This window comes from Narcine bancroftii, chromosome 1, assembly GCF_036971445.1.
Source record: "Narcine bancroftii isolate sNarBan1 chromosome 1, sNarBan1.hap1, whole genome shotgun sequence".
Taxonomy (NCBI): Eukaryota; Metazoa; Chordata; class Chondrichthyes; order Torpediniformes; family Narcinidae; genus Narcine; species Narcine bancroftii.
In genome coordinates, this window is record NC_091469.1 from 63,019,418 (window position 1) to 63,040,445 (window position 21,028).

Sequence of the window (21,028 nt, forward strand, 5' to 3'; positions counted from 1 at the left end):
GCAAGATTAGCTGATTCATGTACTTGGGTTTATGGAGTGATGCACTGTAGTTGACAAAGATCAATCTGGTGTGTGTGGCTTTGCTGTCCAAATGTTTCAGGGTTTTCTGTCCAGCCAGTGACATGACATCTGGTGTAGACTTGTTGCTGCAGTAGGCAAATTGTTACAGATCCATGTTGTTTGTCAGACAAAAACTGAAATGCTTCAACACCAGCCTCTCAAAACACCTCATCACCTACCCCCTCTGGCGCATGGCACAAGCAACAATCCACCCCTGAGATCCTGCTTTTTAACTTCCTTCCTATCTCCCTATATTTCCTCTTCAGGACCTCATCCCTACTCCTATCTATTTCAGTGGTCCACGCATGGACCACGACATCTGCCCTCTCCCTCCAGAATAGAATGTGAGGTAGGAAAGAGGGGGGAGTAGCATTACTAGTCAGGTATAGCATCACAGCAATAAAAAGGGAGCAGGCTATTGAGGGAATGTCCACTGCATCATTGTGGATAGAAGTCAGAAATAGGAAGGGATCTACCACTGTGCTCGGAGTAGTCTATAGGCTCCCAAATAGCCCTTGGGACAATGAGGAGCAGATAAGCAAGCAGATTTTGGAATGATGTGGGAAATACAGGGTTGTAGTTATGGGTGATTTCAACTTTCCTAATATTGATTGGCACCTCCTGACTGCAAGATGAATAGATGGGCCTGAACTTGTCAGATGTGTACAAGAAGGATTCCTGACACAGTATGTGGAGCAGCCAACTAGAGGAGAGGCCAAACTGGATCTGGTTTTTTGGAATGAACCTGGTCAGGTGCAGACCTCTCAATGGGGGAGCACTTTGGTGAGAGTGACCACAACTTCCTTAACTTCAACATAGCTATGGAAAAGGATATAAACAGTCAAACTGGGAAAGTGCTTAACTGGTGAAGGGTTAATTATGAGGGATGAGACAGGAACTAGTGAGAATAAATTGGAAACAAATGTTTAAGGGTGAAATCACTGAAGCAATGTGGAGGAAGTTTAGGGACCACTTGTGCAGGGTTCAAGATTAGGTTTCTCCCACTCTGACATGGAAAAGATGGTAGGAAAATGGAACCATGACTGACGAAACAGGTCAGGCAACAAGTCAAAAGAAGGAAGCATACATTAGATATAGGAAGCAGGAAATGGGAATAGCTCATAAGAATTATATAGTAGCCAGGAAGGAGCTTAAGACAGGATTTAGGAGAGCTCATAGGGGGCATGAGAAGGCTTTGGCATGTAGAATTAAAGAGCACTCCAAGTTGTTCTATGTGTATGTGAAGAACAGAAGGATGATGAGAACGAAGGTGGGGCTGCTAAAGGATAAGGGAGGCAACATGTGCCTGGACCCAGAGGAAGATGGGGAGGTCCTAAATGAATACTTTGCATCAGCATTCACAAATGAAAAGGAATTTGATCACGGTGATTTGGAAATTGAACAGGCCTGTGTGTTGGACAATGTGGCGATTAAGGAAACGGAAGTGTTGGATCTTCTTAAAAATATTAAGGTTGATAAGTCTATTGGACTGTGGGAAGTGTGAGAAGAGGCAGTAGCTATGATCTTTGAATCCTCTTTGGCTGCAGGGGAGGTGGCGGAGAATTGGGGAATGGGAAATGTAGACCACTTGTTTAGAAAAGGTAATAGACAGAATCCTGGGAATTATAAACCGGTGAGTCTTATGTCGGTGGTGTGTAAACTAATGGAGAAGATTCTTAAGGATAGGACCTATGAACATTTGGAGAAGTACAGTCAACTTAAGGATAGTTAGCATGGCTTTGTGAAGGGAAGGTTGTGGGTCATCAGTCTAATTAAATTTTTTGAGGAGGTAACAAAAGAAATTGATGAGGGTAGGGTGGTAGATGTGGTCTACATGGATTTCAGCAAGGCATTTGGTAAGGTCCCCAATGAGAAAGCCATGAATCATGGGACCATTGGAAAATTAGCTGTATGGATAACAAAATTGGCTTGTAGGAAGAAAACAGAGAGTAGTAGTGGAAAGAAAGTATTCTGCCTGGAAGTCAGTGACTAGTGGAGTGCCGCAGGGATCTCGAAGCCCTGCTCTTTGTGATTTTTATAAATGACCTGGATGAAGAGGCGGAAGGATGGGTCAGTAAGTTTGCAGATGACATGATAATTGGAGGAGTAGTGGATGGAGCTGAAGGTTGTCGAAGGTTTTAGGATGATATAGACAGAATGAAGAGTTGGGCAGAAAAGTGTTGGGCACATGGACTTCAATCCGGATAAGTGTGAAGGACTAACCAGAAGGCTGAATACAGGGTTTATGGTCGGTTACTTAAGAGTGTGGATGAACAGAGGGATCTTGAGGTTCAAATCCATACATCCCTCAAGATTGTCGCACAGGTTGATAGAATAGTTAAGAAAGCTTATGGGAAGCAGGGATTTATTCATGGGGGGATTGAATTCAGGAAAAGAGAGGTCATGTTACAACCCTACAAATGTTTGGTAAGACCACACTATTGTGTTAATTTCTGGTCACCTCATTATAGGAAGGATGTGGAAGCTATGGAGAGGGTACAGAGGAGATTGACCAGGATGTTACCTGGATTGGGAAACAAGTTTTGAGGCAAGGTGAGCAGAGCTGGGACTTTTCACTTTGGAGTATAGAAGAATGAGAGGAGACTTAAAAGAGGTCTACAAGATTATGAGAGGCATAGATAGGGTGGACCGCCAGCACCTGTTTCCCATGGCAGGATCAGCAAACACCAAAGGTCATAAGTACAAAGTTAAGGGAGGGACGTTTAGGAGAGACATCAGGAATATGTTATTTTTACATGAAATTGTGGGTGCCTAGAATGCCTTTCTGGGAAGGTGGTGGAGGCTGAAACTTTGAGGCATTTAAGAGACTCTTAGACAAACAAATGGATGAAAGGAAAATAGAGGGTTATGGGGTAAGGAAAGTTAAAGACTTTTTTTTAAGGAAGGACAACATTGAGGGGCTTTATTGTTCTATATTCTATGTTCTATGAAGCACCTGTTTGACGTAGTAGAGGAGGAGTTGAAGCTTGGATCAGGGATTGTTCCACATACCCATCAAAATGCCAGGCACAGCAGCCTCTTCAGTAAATCCCAGCATCTCCTGTGTTTGAATTCTACAGAAATGAACACTAGCATAAGTTTTCCAAGTGATGGCATGGCCATTAAAAAGTGCTACAATTATGAAATAAACTAATAATGTTTGTTCAGTTGGTAAATAGTGAACTGCTCGAAGAACTCAGCAGGTCAGACAGCATCCACCAATGGAAATGGTCAGTTCATGGAGCCTTTATCAATGCTGAGTACTCGTTCAAGGTTAAACGGGGGAACAGGACGAGGTGATCCAAAGCGCATCTCTCTGACTTGAGGCCGTTTTCTGGTTTGAAGCGTCCCCTTCTCTCTCTTTATTTTTGCTGTGCATTGTCGGAGGATCTTTCCCCAGGTCGGCGGAGCTGCTTTTGCCCACCTGCAGGACGCGCTGTTCCCTTCTGCTCGCGGGGCGTCGAGTCCCTGGGTCCTGACGGCCGCCTGGCGGGGCGCGCGGCCGGGAAAAGGGGGGGCGGTCACGCGCACCGCCCAAGGTTGCGGGTTCAAGGGAGACGGTGCGGGACCCGCAATTAGTGCGCGCTCCCTGGGCTGCGGGGAGAGGGTGCCAAAGCCTCGCGGAAGGAGCTGGCGGCGGCATTCGACCAACTCAGTTGGAAGGGGAGGTGGGGTGGGCTTCACAGAGCGGTGCAGCTCGCGTTGCCCTTTCTCGTGGCCGTGTCTCCCGGGGGGGAGGAGGAGGAGGGCACCGCTCGGGGGAGGGGGGTCCTTTGGATGAACGCGAGCGACTCGCTGATTTTATAGTTGCTCTGGTCTGCGTGTATCTGCCGAGTGATGTACAAAAGTAGCCTAAAGTCGACACTGTCCGGGAAACTCTTGGTGTTGCTGCTTCTCTTGATGTGCAGCCCACTTTTCGGAGAGATTTCCACAGGTAAGAACGTTTATTAAAATAAAATCGACCGGAGGATTGACTTTTGGGGGGGGGGGGGGGGAGAAAAAGATACATTGTTTCACTTGGAACTTCAACTTGTATAGTTCAACCCAGTGAAGGATTCGGATCACTGCAATGTCCAAATCGTTACAACCCTTTAAACACCCCCCCCCACCCCAACGATGTGAATAGTGATGTGTGGTGTATCTTCTCTTTCTCCCCCCCCCGGTCCCCAGCCAACAAAAGATAAACTTGAAGAAACTCTTCCCATTTCCTGTCGGTTTGGAGTGGGGAGACCTCTCGCTCCACGTTAACAAGCCCTGCGATTGTTTGGAGAGGTTGATTAACATTTGACCTCTATTTGAGTTTCTAGTTTTCTGTTTTCTTCCATCAGAACAGGCTGCTGATGTATAATTTTTTTTGTGGTTGCGAAAATTTTAGGACCCAGGGGATTAGGTGATTGCATTCATTTGAGGCTAATTTTGCTCCAGCGAAGTTTTAACGTTGAAATTGAATTAATGGCATTAGGGATCGGGGTTAAGGAAAATATGATATTGTCAAGTTTCAACGATATCGTTGAGTGTGTCTAACCGGTCAACGACATTTCTTCATGGGAAGAATTTAAGGTTTCTAGCCATTGGATACGTAGGGTAGAAGGAAGCCAATTTAATTTGATGCCTATGGGGTTTATTTTTGGGTTGCATAATAGTTAGATCTATTTTTGCCCGGTCCTCGCTCTCAGGGAGTCATGATGTTGCAGATTAGGTTGCGCGTGTTAATCAGTTGCATATTGAGAGCGACGTCTTCCTGGAGAATTCTTTGTCGGGCCCTCTAATCCATTTTCTTCTCAATGGGAGGCGACAGATGCTTGCGTTTCCTGTTCAAAGGCAAATTTCCTGGGTTTTGCCATTTGGTACCATTGGGGGGTGGGGAATCAAACGCAGCTTGGATGGAGTTTATTTTCAGATGGCTTTTTACAGCCCGGGAAGACTGGATGTGCGTGTGTGTGTCCTCTTGTTGGGAAAGAAAGCAGAATGAAAAGAGATCAATGACTTGCTTTTTATATTTAAAAAAAACCCTTCAGCTGCTTCTTTTTGAACCATCTGCAAGAATGGACAGAAGAAATATTAGCTCTGGAAGTGTGTTCACTTCAATGTTATTGTCACCATGTTGGAATGCTCAACATCTCATGCAGCATCTAGGGAGATAAACTCGCGATTCAGAATTTATGATGCACATATAAACAAGCTTTCAGGTCCTTATTCTCCATTTCTGATTGATCTCTTGATTGGGCCATGTTAAATAAATTAGTTAAAATGCCTTTATATTTCAGTTTACTTCTAACAGAATATTTTCTTTGAAACGTTTGTGTAATGTGGTTCAAAGTCGCCTAATGAAATTAACTCAATCCATTCTGTGGCGTCTCAAATGGTCAGAAGTAAGTTTTCTTTGTCATTGGAAAGTTGATTGCATTTGTTCCAATTGTGATGTGAAGCTCTGATTAAAACATTTGATCTTGAAAATAATTTTACCGTTTTTTGCTTATAAATTTATTGATTAAATTTTTGTCTGAAACTTTTGACATTCCCCCCAATCCCACCACCACTGCACTTTGGGCCAGGAAAGGGAGATCTGGATTGGCAGTAGTCCACTGATAATGGTGACACTGGGAGGAAGTTTCACCTTCACCTGTGGATGTAAATCCAGTGGAGCAGTCTGCCGGCATGATTATTTATGCTTAGATTGTCAATGTTTCTCTTGAATTTCACAATGGGAAAGTAATCTTGAGTATGGATTTCTGCTGAGGCAATGATGTTGAAAATGTCTTCCCACTAGTCTAATGCAAAGTGTCAGTTTTACCAAAATGTACTTTGGAAAATAAGCTTCTGTCAGGTGAAGCTAATTGGTCTGGAATCACTTGCAAACAATCCTTGAAACCTTTCTCATGTTTCTGTTGTTTAAATTCTCAAAGATGATCTTTGTCAGTCAATGCAAGAGCAAAGGCATGACAGAGTTTTAAATCAGATTCAACCTTTTGACAGTGTGAAGGAATCCATTTGTGTTCTGCACCTATGGCATTGATAAATAGTGAAAGTTAAGCAACCTTTCAACACCATCAGACAAGAAATAGAATCATGGAACTTAAGAATATGTCACAAATTCTGCCAACCCACTGTAATTCTTCCATTTTCTGTTTTGAGCCAAGTATTCTATTCTGCTGGGGGAGAAAAAAAACACCAGTTGTATTTTGAACCACAGCACATGCTAATGGTTTTAAGATGGTGTTGATGTACAGATATGTAACTGTATCCTGGATTCCTCACCTCTATAGTTTGTTGCTTTTCATTGCATTTGTAGCAGGTGATGCTCTGCCTGGTCAGTTAATATAGATTGAACTCAATTCATCAAGCCATAATCTGAAAAAGATGATTGGCTGGTTAAAAACTCATAATTGTTGTTCATCTGGTAACCCACTAACATGGAATCCTAAGGGCTTTACACTACAACAAAAGACCCTTTGGCCTGACTTGTCCATACCAGTCAATCTATTCCCATTTGCCTGCATTCACCCTATATATTTCTAAACCTTTCAGATCAATACATGTCTGGAGCCATTTTAAACCTTTCCACTCTAATCTTCAATCTATGCCCTCTAGTCTTTAATTCTTGTAACCTGGGAAAAATATTAACTATTTGACTTATCCATAACCCTCATTATATTATAAATCTCCATAGGGTTCCATCTTGGCCTCCAGCACTTCAGGGAGAAAAGTCCTAGCCTCTTTGGGTAATTCAAGCCACTGATTCTGGCAGCATTCTTATGATTTTTTTTTCTGCACCCTTTCCAGCTTAGTGGCATCTTTCCCATAGCTGGCTGATGAAAACTGTGCACAATACTCCAAGTATAGTCTTGCTAATATCTTGTACAGTTTGCAATATGACATCTCAGGTGGTGTACTCGGTGCCCCAATCTATGAAGGCAAGTGCCTATCTGTGTTGCCACTTTCATGTACCTGTACTCTGAGGTGTCTCAGTTCTGCACTATTTACTATTTAAGTCCTGGCCTAACTTTAGAAAGTAGAATGCCTTGCATTTGTCAGAGTTAAATTCCATCCTCTATTTCTGGGCTCACTTTCCATTTGTGTCTCTTGCATGCTTTCAATTCTTGCAGAAAGGATATTGTGCTTTGAGAGGAATTAAAATTGGACACTTGTAAAAGTAATAAATTTCCTAGGGTGATAAAACCACAATATATTATCAATAACATGTTGCAATTATGCTTAAAATCCAGTTGGAATCTTGGGGAACCTTCATTGTTCATGATGCCGCCAATTTTGGTGTTATTTGCAACCTTACTGACTGTTGATTGCATTTTTATCGAGGTCATTAGCATGGAGTAGCTAGCAAGTATTCATACAGTCCAGCTGCTGCTTGTGAGATGGCCACCTATACTTGTGTTTATAACATCTTCAAACTATAACAAGACGTCCATAAAATATCCATTTAACGTGAATGCTATTCAAATAATCAAATAAAAACTGTTCAGGGATGTATAACATCAACTTGCCTATTTAATTCAATTACATTTACTGAGTATCACCATAACAAATGTAAATAAATACAAATATAAATGGTATGGATGTACAGAATTGTTGCTACATGTGGAGGGGTGAGAGAGAAATAAAATCACAATTTTTCCAGCCTATGAAACCCGTGCAGCCCAATTACAACTAATTAGCCTACAAACCCTGTACATTTTGGAGGGTGGGAGGATACTGGGGCACCCGGGGAAGATCCACAGAAATCATTGGGGAGAATATAGAAACTCCACGGTGGATTCGAACCGAGGTCGCTGATGCTGTAATAGCATTGCATTAACTGCTAAGCTAACCATGAGTGTTGGCTTGTCATCACCACTTTCATTAACTGACCATGCAGAGCTTATATCTTTCAGATGTAATCTGAATATCAATTAGCATATTTTGGTTAATAAAGTTGTTTAATTTATTTTGCCTTTTGCTATAAATGTTAAATGGTACATAAGATAGGACATTCCAGAAACTAAAAGGGACAAGCACCCAGAACAGTAATTCTTTCAAATGTTGTTTTCCCTGTATGCTTAGCATAACGAGAAAGATTACTCGGACAATGGGCCTGAAAGGATAGAATAAAGAATACAATGGCTGGATTTTGATATGGTCACATCATGCACTGAAAGCTTTTTTCAGCAGTTGAATTTGAATAAATGTGTCCTTGAGTAGTAATGATTCTTTGCATTCATTTATCTCACAAAATTTAAAAACCAACTCTGCAAGTTAGTTTTATATACTTTTTAAAAGGTCAGTCTTCTAAAGATAAACATCTTGAAAAATTACAAATTTGTTCTCAGTTAGTCAACTACATTGATGTTTGGAGTTTAATTAAAACAGCATTGGTCCTGTGAACATATGGTTTCATGTCTTAAGTTTTAATGTAATTTTTTTCTAAATCCAGATTCATTTTAAAAGAAAATATAATTTTCAAATAAATGGCTATGATGACATTTTTGTCCTTTTTTTTTTGTCGGGCAGTGAAAAATTACTTGGCTACAATGAGTTTTATTAATTTAATAGATCCCATCTGGCTGTATTTAAATCTTTTCGTTGTGCTAAAAGGAATGTCTGAAATGAAATATTGGCAGTTTTAAAACTTCAAAATGCTTTTAAATTTTTTTTCTGAAATAGGCATGTTATGTAAAAAAAAAATAACTGATATAAAAGTAGATAGACTGATCTGTTTCTTTATCGATTTGTGTCTCTTGCACGCTTTCAAATCTTGCAGGAAGGATATTGTACTTTTAGAGGAATTAAAATTGGACACTGTAAATTTATTAAAATTTCCTAGGGTGCTAAAACCACAATATATTATCAATATCATGTTTCAATTAATGCTTAAATTGTCATTTTTGGTTTAGCTTTTATTATCATGTTCAAGGCAGTTTGCTTAAATTGCTTTTGGTTGTTTCAACTACAGACCAAAATGCACGCAGGTTGTAAGAAAACATTGATTTATATAGGTTAAATATTTTCAAATAATTGTGACCTTTTTGTGTGAAAACCTAAACATTGCATTCTTGGGTGGCACAGAAACATGACACTTTTCAAAAGCTCAAATCCTTTAATCATGTAACCACCCACCTATCCAAACTAAAATGCCTTGTGTACAGTTTCTGAAATTCATCTTATTATTTATCTGTATTGACTTGTCAGGAGAAAAGAAATTACACTGAATAAAGTGCATTTATATGCCTCTGTGATTGTGCTTCTTTGGAAAATGTGTATTTTCAATCCAACTTGAGAATTTAAAGGCAGCTCAAGTATGAAGAGTTGAAGGATACCAAGCATTCTAGACTGGAGCAGCAACTCTGCTCTGCAGAACTGATTGAAGTGATTACCTTAATCAAAACTGACTCTTAAAAGGGCACAGAGATATTACTGAATGATGGAAGAATTGCTCTTTGCATAACATGCATAATTTACATGACCGTGTTAGTTTGGCCATATCTATGCATTCAGGGACTAAACTTCTTCTGAATAGAAGCTGATGACCTAGTGCAGCCATTCTCAATGGGGGCATAATCCACCCCCCTCCCCAGGGGCCAAGTTAAAGCCTTATTGTCTTTTCACCTCAGGTAGCAAATTTTTTTTTGTGTAGTCAGTAGGAGATCAGTACGGAAGAAACCAAAACTTAACTGTTTCACAGGGAAGGGGGCTCATAAGCTTTGAGCACAGTCCTTGTGGGGGGTGGGGGTGGAGGGTATATCTGAAAAAGGTTGAGAATTGCTGACCTAGGGAATTGAAAAATAGATCCTTAGCTTGCTTCCTGATATGGATCTATGTGTATATGGAATAAAAAAGATTAGTTTGTAATGTGGAAAAAAATGTTTTTGGGGTGGAGGCCTGCAGTTGGTGGTAGGTTCAATGAATATAGGTTTGTATTGGTTACCTTTTACTTTTAAGGATATGAATACTAGATCATTGGGAAGAGGCCTGGACTAGTCATCTGGTGATATCAGGTTAAGGCTTGCCATACATCTGATGAATTTAAAATCAAATCATTAAATTAATCTAGAATTTTTTAAAGATTCCTGTTTCAATAATGGTGACCATGGTAATGCAAGTCTTTATGTAAAGATTTTTTAAGTGATACAGTATTTTGTAAATCAAAAATGGTGGATAAAATGTGGAATGCACATTTCAGTCCTGTTCAGTGCTTTGTTGTTTAGAAAGTATACAATTCGTGGGATTATAGTGTTAAGATAGTTTTTTTTTGTAAATTGACGACCCCAAAAAGTTGATTACATTTTGATGAAAATTTGAACATGTGTGAATAGAGGAATTGTTGGATTGTCATAAAAGCCCAACTTGTTCCTAATCTCGAATGTGGCTAGAGATTTGCTGTTTTTGTTCTTTCTGGCTTGTATCTGACTCTAGACCCACAACAATGTGGTTGGTTTCTAATTGAAAAGGCTCAGCAAGTCATTCGGTTCAGTGGTAATTTAATTTGGGCTCTAAACAGTCAGTGATATCTCCATCCTGTGAATTGGAGGAAAGAAAACAAATTGTTTCAAAATAACTTGTCTCAATCTGAACAATTAAATGTGTTACTACTAATTTTATTATGAAGATTCAATGTTTTCTTGGATCAATATTGACAAATATTTAAATGAAAACCATTGTTGAAATATGATATCTGCTTCATTTTGTAAAACCAAACTAGTCATTTGGAATAATTTGTAACCTGAATTAGGATGCTAATTGCCTTGAAACACTGCCTTAAATTGACCAAACATCGAACTGTGATAAAATGGCTGTTTTTAGAGCACTTTAATTAAATATTAAGAAAATGATTAAGTGATGTTTGAGAGTAAATGTGGTTATTTGTAAAGCAGCAATGTGAAGGAGGAAGGGCTTTCCTTCTTTGGTATAATGCTATGTAATTTGCTGACAAGGTATTTGGTATACTCTTAAGTTATTGAAACAAGCTTTTGGTTGTGGTAAAGTAGTATTAATAGTGCTGAATATTTTGGTGAGATTTTTTTAAATATGAAATGAGGATTTTCAATGAGTCTTCTACTATTTAAACATCTTGAATGGATTGATGAGGGTGGGTGAGAAGAAACATTTCATTTCTGGGAAGAAGGTCTACAAAGTTTCTATTTTAAACTTGGGTCAAAGTTTAAGGTAACTGGTTTTACAATGTTTTTTCTTTGGCTTGGCTTCGCAGACGAAGATTTATGGAGGGGGTAAAAAAGTCCACGTCAGCTGCAGGCTCGTTTGTGGCTGACAAGTCCGATGCGGGACAGGCAGGCACGATTGCAGCGGTTGCAGGGGAAAATTGGTTGGTTGGGGTTGGGTGTTGGGTTTTTCCTCCTTTGCCTTTTTGTCAGTGAGGTGGGCTCTGCGGTCTTCTTCAAAGGAGGTTGCTGCCCGCCAAACTGTGAGGCGCCAAGATGCACGGTTTGAGGCGTTATCAGCCCACTGGCGGTGGTCAATGTGGCAGGCACCAAGAGATTTCTTTAGGCAGTCCTTGTACCTTTTCTTTGGTGCACCTCTGTCACGGTGGCCAGTGGAGAGCTCGCCATATAACACGATCTTGGGAAGGCGATGGTCCTCCATTCTGGAGACGTGACCCATCCAGCGCAGCTGGATCTTCAGCAGCGTGGACTCGATGCTGTCGACCTCTGCCATCTCGAGTACTTCGACGTTAGGGATGTAAGCGCTCCAATGGATGTTGAGGATGGAGCGGAGACAACGCTGGTGGAAGCATTCTAGGAGCCGTAGGTGGTGCCGGTAGAGGACCCATGATTCGGAGCCGAACAGGAGTGTGGGTATGACAACGGCTCTGTATACGCTTATCTTTGTGAGGTTTTTCAGTTGGTTGTTTTTCCAGACTCTTTTGTGTAGTCTTCCAAAGGCGCTATTTGCCTTGGCGAGTCTGTTGTCTATCTCATTGTCGATCCTTGCATCTGATGAAATGGTGCAGCCGAGATAGGTAAACTGGTTGACCGTTTTGAGTTTTGTGTGCCCGATGGAGATGTGGGGGGGCTGGTAATCATGGTGGGGAGCTGGCTGATGGAGGACCTCAGTTTTCTTCAGGCTGACTTCCAGGCCAAACATTTTGGCAGTTTCCGCAAAGCAGGACGTCAAGCGCTGAAGAGCTGAACCAAGCCATGAAAGACCCCAACAATGAAGACGCTGTTTACATCCGGTACCGCACGGATGGCAGTCTCTTCAATCTGAGGCGCCTGCAAGCTCACACCAAGACACAAGAGAAACTTGTCCGTGAACTACTCTTTGCAGACGATGCCGCTTTACAATGTTTAAAGGAGAGGATAATGGTGTTGGATTACAGATGTTTGCTGGTGTTCCAATAAGTGGAAATGGATATGCCACATAAGTATAAAACTTCGTTACCTGCCCCATCACTTTTTTTTTAACTTTATTTATTCATTCAAAAAAACAAATAATATATGATATATGCAGCAATTAAATATATACATGAACTTTTTTTTATATATGTAAAAAAAAAGAAAAGAACCCCCCTTTCAGCTAACTCTCCTAAGGAGAGCCATAAAAAGAAAGAATATTAAAGAAAAAGTTAAATATACATACTAAAATCTAATCAATATAAATTGAAATGTAAATATTCTGAGTATAGCAGCCACTTATTAATAAAAATTAATGATCATGCAAAACGTATGTAATTTTTTCCATTATTAAACTATTTCATCTCATTATTAATATCAATCATATTTGTATCTTTCCACAACCTGCCCCCATCTCTAACCTAAATTACTGCTGTTAGCTCTGTGATTTCTGTTTGTAATCTAGGAATTGCATGGAACTGAAAATTTGAGGCCTGATTTGATAAGAGAAATAATCAAGTTTGGGTATTTGAGTTCTGAGGGAAAATTGGACAAAGTTTATTTTTTCTGAGAGTTATTTAGAAGTTTATTGTCATTAGACCCATGGTGAAATCATGAAATTCACTTAAATGTTATTACACAGATCATCTGGGATTGGGGTCTGCAGGTAGAGACCAATTATCCAACAGTGTAATTGTTTTTATAGATTATTGATGAAATAGGGAGGATAAAGTCCATTGCTGACTTGTAAACTTTTCAATGCACGTTATTTCAAAAGTACTCTTACGTGGTCATCTGTCTTTATCGGACATCAAACTTTAGGATTTATTTTGAATCAAAGACAGTACTTAGGAAGGAAGTTAAGGCCAGCATTGTCTATGCAAGATGTAGTTGTTCATCTTCTACATATGGAAGATTTCCTTTCATTAATTTCCATGATAAATTGAGTATAAAATGTTTTTGTTATTGAGCTTTAAAATTCAACTAACTTCCATTAAAAATATTTAATTTTCTTGAACACAATTGGAATAGTCTTTGAACTATACAGTAAAGAGAACAAGCCTGTTGGCTCAACTTGTCCATGTTTTCTATCTGAGCTGCTCTCATTTTCTCCTGTGTTTGTCTTGAATCCCTCCATACCTTCCCATTAATGTATCTTCCAAATCTCATTTTAAATGTCACAACTGTACCTGACTCTACAACTTCCCCTGGAAGTTCATTCCATATGTGCACCACCATTTATGTAGAAAAGATTGCTACCTGGATCACTTTATAAAATCTTTAACCACTTGTTTTAAAACTATGGCCTTCCCTGAAGAAAAGACTGATGATTCACCTTATCTACACACCTTGATTTTACAAGGGGTCTTGTAAAACCACCCCTCACCCTCTTATGCTACAGGGGTATAAAGTCCCAGGTTTTGTATGATTAGGAGAAATAAATATTGTCAGATAATATAAATGCATGTTTATTCACAAAGATGGGTTCTACTTTTTTTGAAAAAAAAATCCTAATGTCCTTCATTAAATCTTGTGCCTGGAGAATAAATGATTTGTGTTTAGGAGGGAAGATCGGTGAAGTAACTTGAGGTCTGTTTTTCATGAATAATACTCGGAATGTATACCTTGGAATTATATCCATATTCATTTCATCACAATGTGGCATGATCTGCTTTTAATAGAAAATTTTATTGAACTGAATAAGGAGAATTAGAATCAAAAGATATTATGCTCTACCAACCAGTTGAAGAACAGATTATTTGTAAAAGAAGAGTGAAGTTGATTTGGTTTTGTTCTTATGGCATGCTAAAGTGATTTTTTTATACAACTTTAAAAAAATCATTTAAAACTTTTAATCAAACTCACAGGCTTTAAATAATAAAAAGTCATCTTGTACCCTTGCAAATGAGCTACTGTACCTTTTTATTAAAGTTATTTGTGGGATCATTGAGTGAAAGATGTCATTGTCAATTATGAGTGCATTGGTTGGTGTTCTGAAGCATGTGATTGGACTAGATTTTCATTAGCTGATGTCTGGCTCAATAGAGGGAATGACCTACACATCTGAATCTTCGCCAATGTACCTTGTTCATTTTTTTTACCCATGAAAGCAATTGGTTGGAGCCAGCATCACATTTCTTCACCTATTTCCCACCCACACCCCCCCATAGAAGCAGACTGCATAATTAGAGGGAAAATCAAGAACAAATATACTAACTTGGAACTGGAGGAGCTTTGGCCTGTTGCTACATGATTGTGTATCATCAAAATCTGTAATCTCACTTGCTACAAAGCCTAATTATTGTGATTCAATAAAGGTTGCTTTATTTTAAAAAATGTACAAGAAGAGTACCATATATGCCAGTCTAGTGGGAAAAAAATTGTACCAGGTTATCTGCCTGTCAGTTAGTGGGAACAGCATTCTGACCCTTGCAGGAGAATGTATGATGGAAAATCTTAGTGTGCAAGTGTAATGGGCAGAGCTGAAGCATTTGCAATGGCCTTCAACCAGAAGTGTAAAATGGGTAATCCTCCTTGTTTGTTCGCTCTCGCTCTCTCTCTCTTTCTCTCTGTCTCTGTCTGTCTGTCTGTCTGTGTCTCTCTCTCTCTCTGCTCCCCACCAGACCTGCTTTCAGCACTTTTTTTTATTGGTTTTTATAATAAATACAGTACAATGAAAAGGGAATTAAACTAAAAATAAAATATCACATATGTATATATTATCAAGATTAAACTTCAAGCAATATAAACTTGGTTCCCCCTCCTATGAACTGGATGAAAATGGAAAAGACATCAAAATGAATAGGGGTATGTGTATGTGTGTAATAAATAAATATAGCTTATCCTGAGGGTTACATATATTTTGTATTCATACCATGCATCAAAAAACAAGGTAAGATTATATCTCATCTGGAAGAATGAGTACATTTAATCACATTAAAAACATTTACATCAAATTAAAATAAGACATAAAAGGTTACCATGTACCTTTAAATTTCACAGATGAATCAAATACATGAATTCTACTTTTTTTCCTAAACAGGACATAATAGGAGAGAACCATTGAAACACTGCTGGAGGTCTATAGTCTTTCCATTTGAATAAAATGACTCTTCAAGCCAACAATGTAGAGAAGGCCACGGACCGATGCACAGTTACAGAAAAAAAGTTCCCTATGTATGTCTGGTTCAATAACCCCAAAAAAAGAGCAGTTATTGGATTGTGTTGTAGCTCCACCTGAAATACAGTTGAAAAGATATAAAAAATTTATTTTCAATAGATTTCTAAGGATGGACAAGACCTGTCAATGTAGCAATATTAGATTTGTATCTGTCACAAGTAGGGTTAATATTAGAAAAGATACAAGCCATCTTATTTTTGGACATGCGAACATGATGCACCACTTTGAATTGGATTTATGAATGTTGGGCACATATTGAAGATGTATTCACCAGTTTAAGAATCTTGTCCCATAAATCCTCTAAGGGTCTCGCAAATTCCAATTCCCAAGCCTTTTTAATCTTATCGTGAAGTAATTTCAATAATCTATCATATGATTCTAATTAATCCTTCCTGAAAAGGATTCAATTGAAAAATATTATCAACTAGATCTGGTGGATGTAGAAATGTAAAATCAACACTTTCATTTCAGTTCTTGTGAACATAGACAGCTTATCAAGCCTGATAATATTTTTTTAAAGGCAGAAGTCCTTCAGAGCTTGGAAAGCCAAGTTTTTTCCAGCACACTATAACACTAGCATTCCCTTATGTATCCTATTCACAAAGCAGGCCCTTTCTAATGCAGCCAGTTACAACCCTATGTTCTGTTGATTGTCAGCAAAATAATAGTTTTCTGTTCTAATCCGAATTCATTGACAATGTAAATGTACCCTTCATGGTTTTGTCTATGCCCCTAGCTATTACAATTACTTTCCCTGTAGTTTTGATGATAAAAGGCTTCATAATTGAAGACCCATAATTGTTCACGTGACCTTGCAGTGTAACATACAGGTTGGGTTTTGAGATTGCTTTAAGGGAATAAATTGCTCTTTTGTAAAACAAAGATTGCAATTTATTTGATTCCTTTGCACATTAGTATTGTATGTAGCTCCCATTTCGTGCACCAAGTATCACTGAAACAGTGAATTATTTTGCAACCTGATCTCCTTGACTTTAACTACCAAATAGAGACTGGGTATTTTAGGAAACGGCCCTGAGTGGTATATTGAGTGTGGATTGTCGTCTTCATTTTTGTTGATTTTTGTCAGTCTGACCTGTTGTCAAGTTAAGCAGTGTTTGGTGAAATTTGGGTAATGTAGGTGGGGAAAAAAAAGTGTTGCACTTTTTTTAAATAAAAAAAACAATGAGTGGTTGGTGTGTGGGGAGGAAATTTCGAGATCTGAACTTTAATCAGAAAATGAAATAGTTGGAAATAGCTTTTAATTTTCTGAGAAAGGAGGGAAAAAAACCAAAAGGGAAGGTGAGTGTTGGGATGGAAGGTTGGAGGGAGTAAATGACCATGCAAGTTAACAAAACCCTGGAGGCAAATGAAACGTAATTACTTGAAATTGCAAAAGCTATATGGAAAGTATCCCAGAAATCACCAAACGGTTGAAAATGTGATCTTTTAGCAAGTCTTCTTGGCTGGAATTGTGTGATAGGAAGACTGAGTGTACCTGAATGTTTGTGTTTAAACCATCTTTTGTAAAATTGTGTTAGCCAATTGCCCTAATGTCTAGAGCTCTGGAGTAACTACTAGTTTCAAATCATGCGCTTAAAAGGCCCGACCGGCCACATGAAATGCTCCGTGATTAGCTGGGTGGCTGCCTGGATAGGTGGTCCAAACCATGAAAGGCGTCAAAAGCTTGGTGCCTCCAAGCAACTGATACGATGGGCCATGGTTGCCCTGTGGAGATCTTGCAGAGGGGTATGCTACTATTGGGCCTGAAGGGTGTGTTCTTGAGGTGGAGGCTGGTGAGTGCGGTTCTGTATGCCAATACAGGTACATGATCCTTTATCTGGAAACCTTAGGGAACAGTGTGTTCCGAATTTCGGATTTTTCCGGATTTTGGAAAGGCAGATTTAAGCTCACCCGAATTGTGCTGTCATCTCCCTCTCACCCACCCAACTCGCGCTGCCGGTCTTCCCCCTCCCCCCAACCCCTCACCCTCCCGACTCACACTGCCGCCTCTCTCCCCACTTGCCGGATTTTGGAGCTTTCCAGATTTTAGATGTCTGGATAAAGAATCGTATTTGGATTGGATTGGAATTGGATTAGTAAATATGCAGACGATACTAAGATAGGTGGAATAGTGGATAATGAAGAAGGTTTTCAAGGATTGCAGAGGGATTTGGGCTGCTTAGAAAAGTGGGCTGAAAAATGGCAGATGGAATTTAATGCTGATAAGTGTGAGATGCTTCATTTTGGTAAGAAGAATCAGAATAGGACATACGTGGTAAATGGGAGAGCATTGATGAATACAGAAGAGCAGAAAGATTTAGGAGTAACGGTACATCGTTCCCTGAAGGTAGAAACTCACGTGAATAGGGTGGTGAAGAAGGCTTTTAGTATTCTGGCCTTTATCAATCATTGCATGGAATATAGGAGTTGGGAGGTGATGTTGAGATTGTATAAGACGTTAGTGCGGCCTAATTTGGAGTTCTGTGTGCAGTTCTGGTCGCCTAATTATAGGAAGGATATAAACAGAGTGGAGAGAGTGCAGAGAAGGTTTACCAGAATGTTACCTGGGTTTAAGCATCTAGAGTATAGGGAGAGATTGGACAGATTAGGTCTTTATTCTTTGGAGCGTAGAAGGTTGAGAGGGGATTTGATAGAAGTATTTAAGATTATGAAAGGGATAGACAGAATGGATGTGGATAGACTATTTCCGTTAAGAGGAGGAAAGATTAAAACAAGAGGACATGAGTTAAGAATTAAGGGGCAGAGGTTTAGAGGTAACATGAGGGGGAACTTCTTTACTCAGAGAGTGGTAGCCGTGTGGAATGAGCTTCCGGGAGAAATAGTGGTAGCGGAGTCAATTGTATTATTTAAGAAAAGGTTGGACAGGTATTTGGATGAGAAGAAGATGGAGGGTTATGGGAGATGAGAAGATGCAGGGAGGTGGGACTAGAAAGGGTTGTTTGGTTCGGAGCGGACTAGAAGGGCCTAATGGCCTGTTTCCGTGCTGTAATTGTTATGTTTATGTTTTTTTTTATTTTGCTGTGCTTCTGCTAGTGATGTGTAATCCACTCATGGGGCCGGGACTTCGACTGACGGTGTGGGTATTCTTGACAGCACATCCGCCACCACGTCGTTCTTCCTTGAGACATGTTTAATCATGGTGGTGAATTTGGACACATAGGATAGGTGGCATTGTTGGTGGGCTGACCAAGCGTTGGATACTTTGGCATACATGAAGGTGAGGGGTTTATGATCTGTGAAGATCGTGAACTCTCTCCTTTCTAAGAAATACCTGAAGTACTGAACTGCCAGATACAGTGCGAGTAGCTTCCTATCGAACGGGCTGTACTTGACTTCTGTTGGCTGCAGAAGTCAAGTGGCTTCCATTGTCCTATTAATTGCTCAAGTACACAGTCGACTGCCGTTTTTGAGGTGTCTGCAGTGAGGGCTGTGGGACATCCATTAGGAGGTGGACTAGGAGCGTGACATTGACTAGTGCGTCCTTGGCCTAGTCAAATGCTGCCATTGCCTCTTCCATCCAGGTAACTTCTTTGGCTTTGCCGGCCATCAAACTGAATTCGGACCGGTGAGGGAATGAACTGGTGGTAGAAGTTCATCACCCAGGAAAATTCTTGCAGACCTTTGATTGTTTTGGGTCTGGCGAATGACCTTCATTTTCCCTGGCAGTGGGACAGTTCTGTACTGGTCAATCAGGTGTCCAAAGAAATCGATGGTGGACAGGCCAGACTGGCACTTGGCGAGGTTGACTGCCAGTCCATAGTCACTGAGTCGGTGGCAGAGGGTATGCAGATAGGTCAGATACTCCTGGCAGGAGTGGCTGGCTACCAGGATATCATCCAAGTAGATGAAAAGATAGTCCAAGTCACACCCCATTGTGGACAGGCCGAATGGGGTTATGATGGCCATTTTTGGGATGGACTTGGATCTGGTGATATCTGCACACCAGATCTATCTTGGAAAAGATCCGTGGCCCGTGCAGATTGGCTGTGAAGTCTTGGATGAGTGGGACTGGGTATCTATCTGAGATGGTTGCATCATTCATTCTCCTGTGGTCTTTGGCACCATATGGAGCAGGGAGGTCCATGAGCTGTCCGAATGTTGCATGATCCCCATCTCTTCCATCTTGTTAAACTTGTCTGGGAGCAGCCGGTGAGTTGGGCATGCAGCGTGGTGTCCTTGTGTGGGTATGTGATAGGTCATACTGTGTTTGGGGCATTTTTAAAGTTGAGTTGCTCATGTTGTCCATGCTTTTGATGTTGCTTGTGTTGGGTCTGAATGCTATTAGACCATTGGAGACATCAATGTGGCTGGTAAGCTGCTAAACTGAAAGAAACATGCTGAGACTTTCAGAGCTCCGGAGTAACTACTGGTTTCAAATAGTGCGCTCAAAAGGCCTGCCCAGCCCCAGAGTTCTCAGCCCCCCCAATGGGGCGGAAGTGACGCCAACTTCCAGGCTGCAGCTTTTCCCTGCTTTGAGCATCTCCATAGCTGCCGCTGGCTGAAGACTTGCCCTCAGCTGCTGACGCTGGTTTGCTTGTTATGCGGGTGAGCCACTGCAGAAAGTTAGTTTTAGGAGTTTAAAATGCTTATCTACTGAGCTTACGTCTTTCGGATTTGAGACTTTTTGTAGCATCTGAATGTGTGCATTGACATAGCCCCTGTTGATGCCTCAACTAGTGCCATGAGTTTAATTTAAAAAAAACAAGTCTTTTGATTTGATGATTTGCATGACTCAACTGCTCTTTGGGTCAAAACATACCAGGGGAGTAGGTTAATTGGTTGTAATTGGGCTGCAGTGGCTTATGGGCCAAAAGGGCCAGTAACTATGCTGTATGTCTTTTTAAAAAAAAAAAAACAGTTCTGAATGATTAGGGAAGCTTCAATTAATTTCTTTGTAGGAATATGCTCACCACCCAGCCATTTTTTTATTGGTTTCAATTTGCAAGGAGATATGACTGCATTGCATGACACAAATTTTACCAGTTAGACATTGGCCCAAGTGTATTATCCTTTTTTATTTTGTTTGTTATTTGACTTGGTCTAATAAATGGCTGCAGATTGGCCTTTTTCAAGGTCTTGCACTTAATCTGAAATTTAACCCAAACAATTTCCTGAGTTATTGGTACCATTTGAAGTACAGTATAGCTTCCATCTGGTTTATCATCCTTCAGAATTTTCAAGCTTTTTTTTTCAGTGTACTGTATTGCTTTCATTTCAAAGGATTTATTTGGGAAATCTGATCAGTGCTCCAAAGCTATTGAGCTTTGTGTTTTATTTGGTTTTACAGTGTGCATTTTAGATATGTTTTCTTTACTGATAATTTCATCCAGATTATGGAAACCCATACAACAAATGGATGCCACTTTGAAATGATCACTCACCTTGATCGTTTTCTTTCTTCTGTTGAGTCAGAATGTCGTGTTTC

At 40.0% G+C, this 21,028-nt stretch overlaps 1 protein-coding gene across 3 annotated transcripts in view; it reads left to right on the forward strand.

Annotated features, from left to right (window-relative positions):
• The first annotated feature begins 3,818 nt into the window (after nucleotides 1-3,818).
• Nucleotides 3,819-21,028, forward strand: part of ror2 (receptor tyrosine kinase-like orphan receptor 2) — a 294,858-nt gene continuing 277,648 nt past the window's right edge. For all 3 annotated transcript variants that reach the window (XM_069928242.1, XM_069928250.1, XM_069928259.1), the window contains exon 1: nucleotides 3,819-3,994. In XM_069928242.1, the coding sequence (XP_069784343.1) occupies nucleotides 3,898-3,994 (97 nt within the window). In that variant the 5' untranslated portion in view covers nucleotides 3,819-3,897. The remainder of the gene's footprint in view (nucleotides 3,995-21,028) is intronic.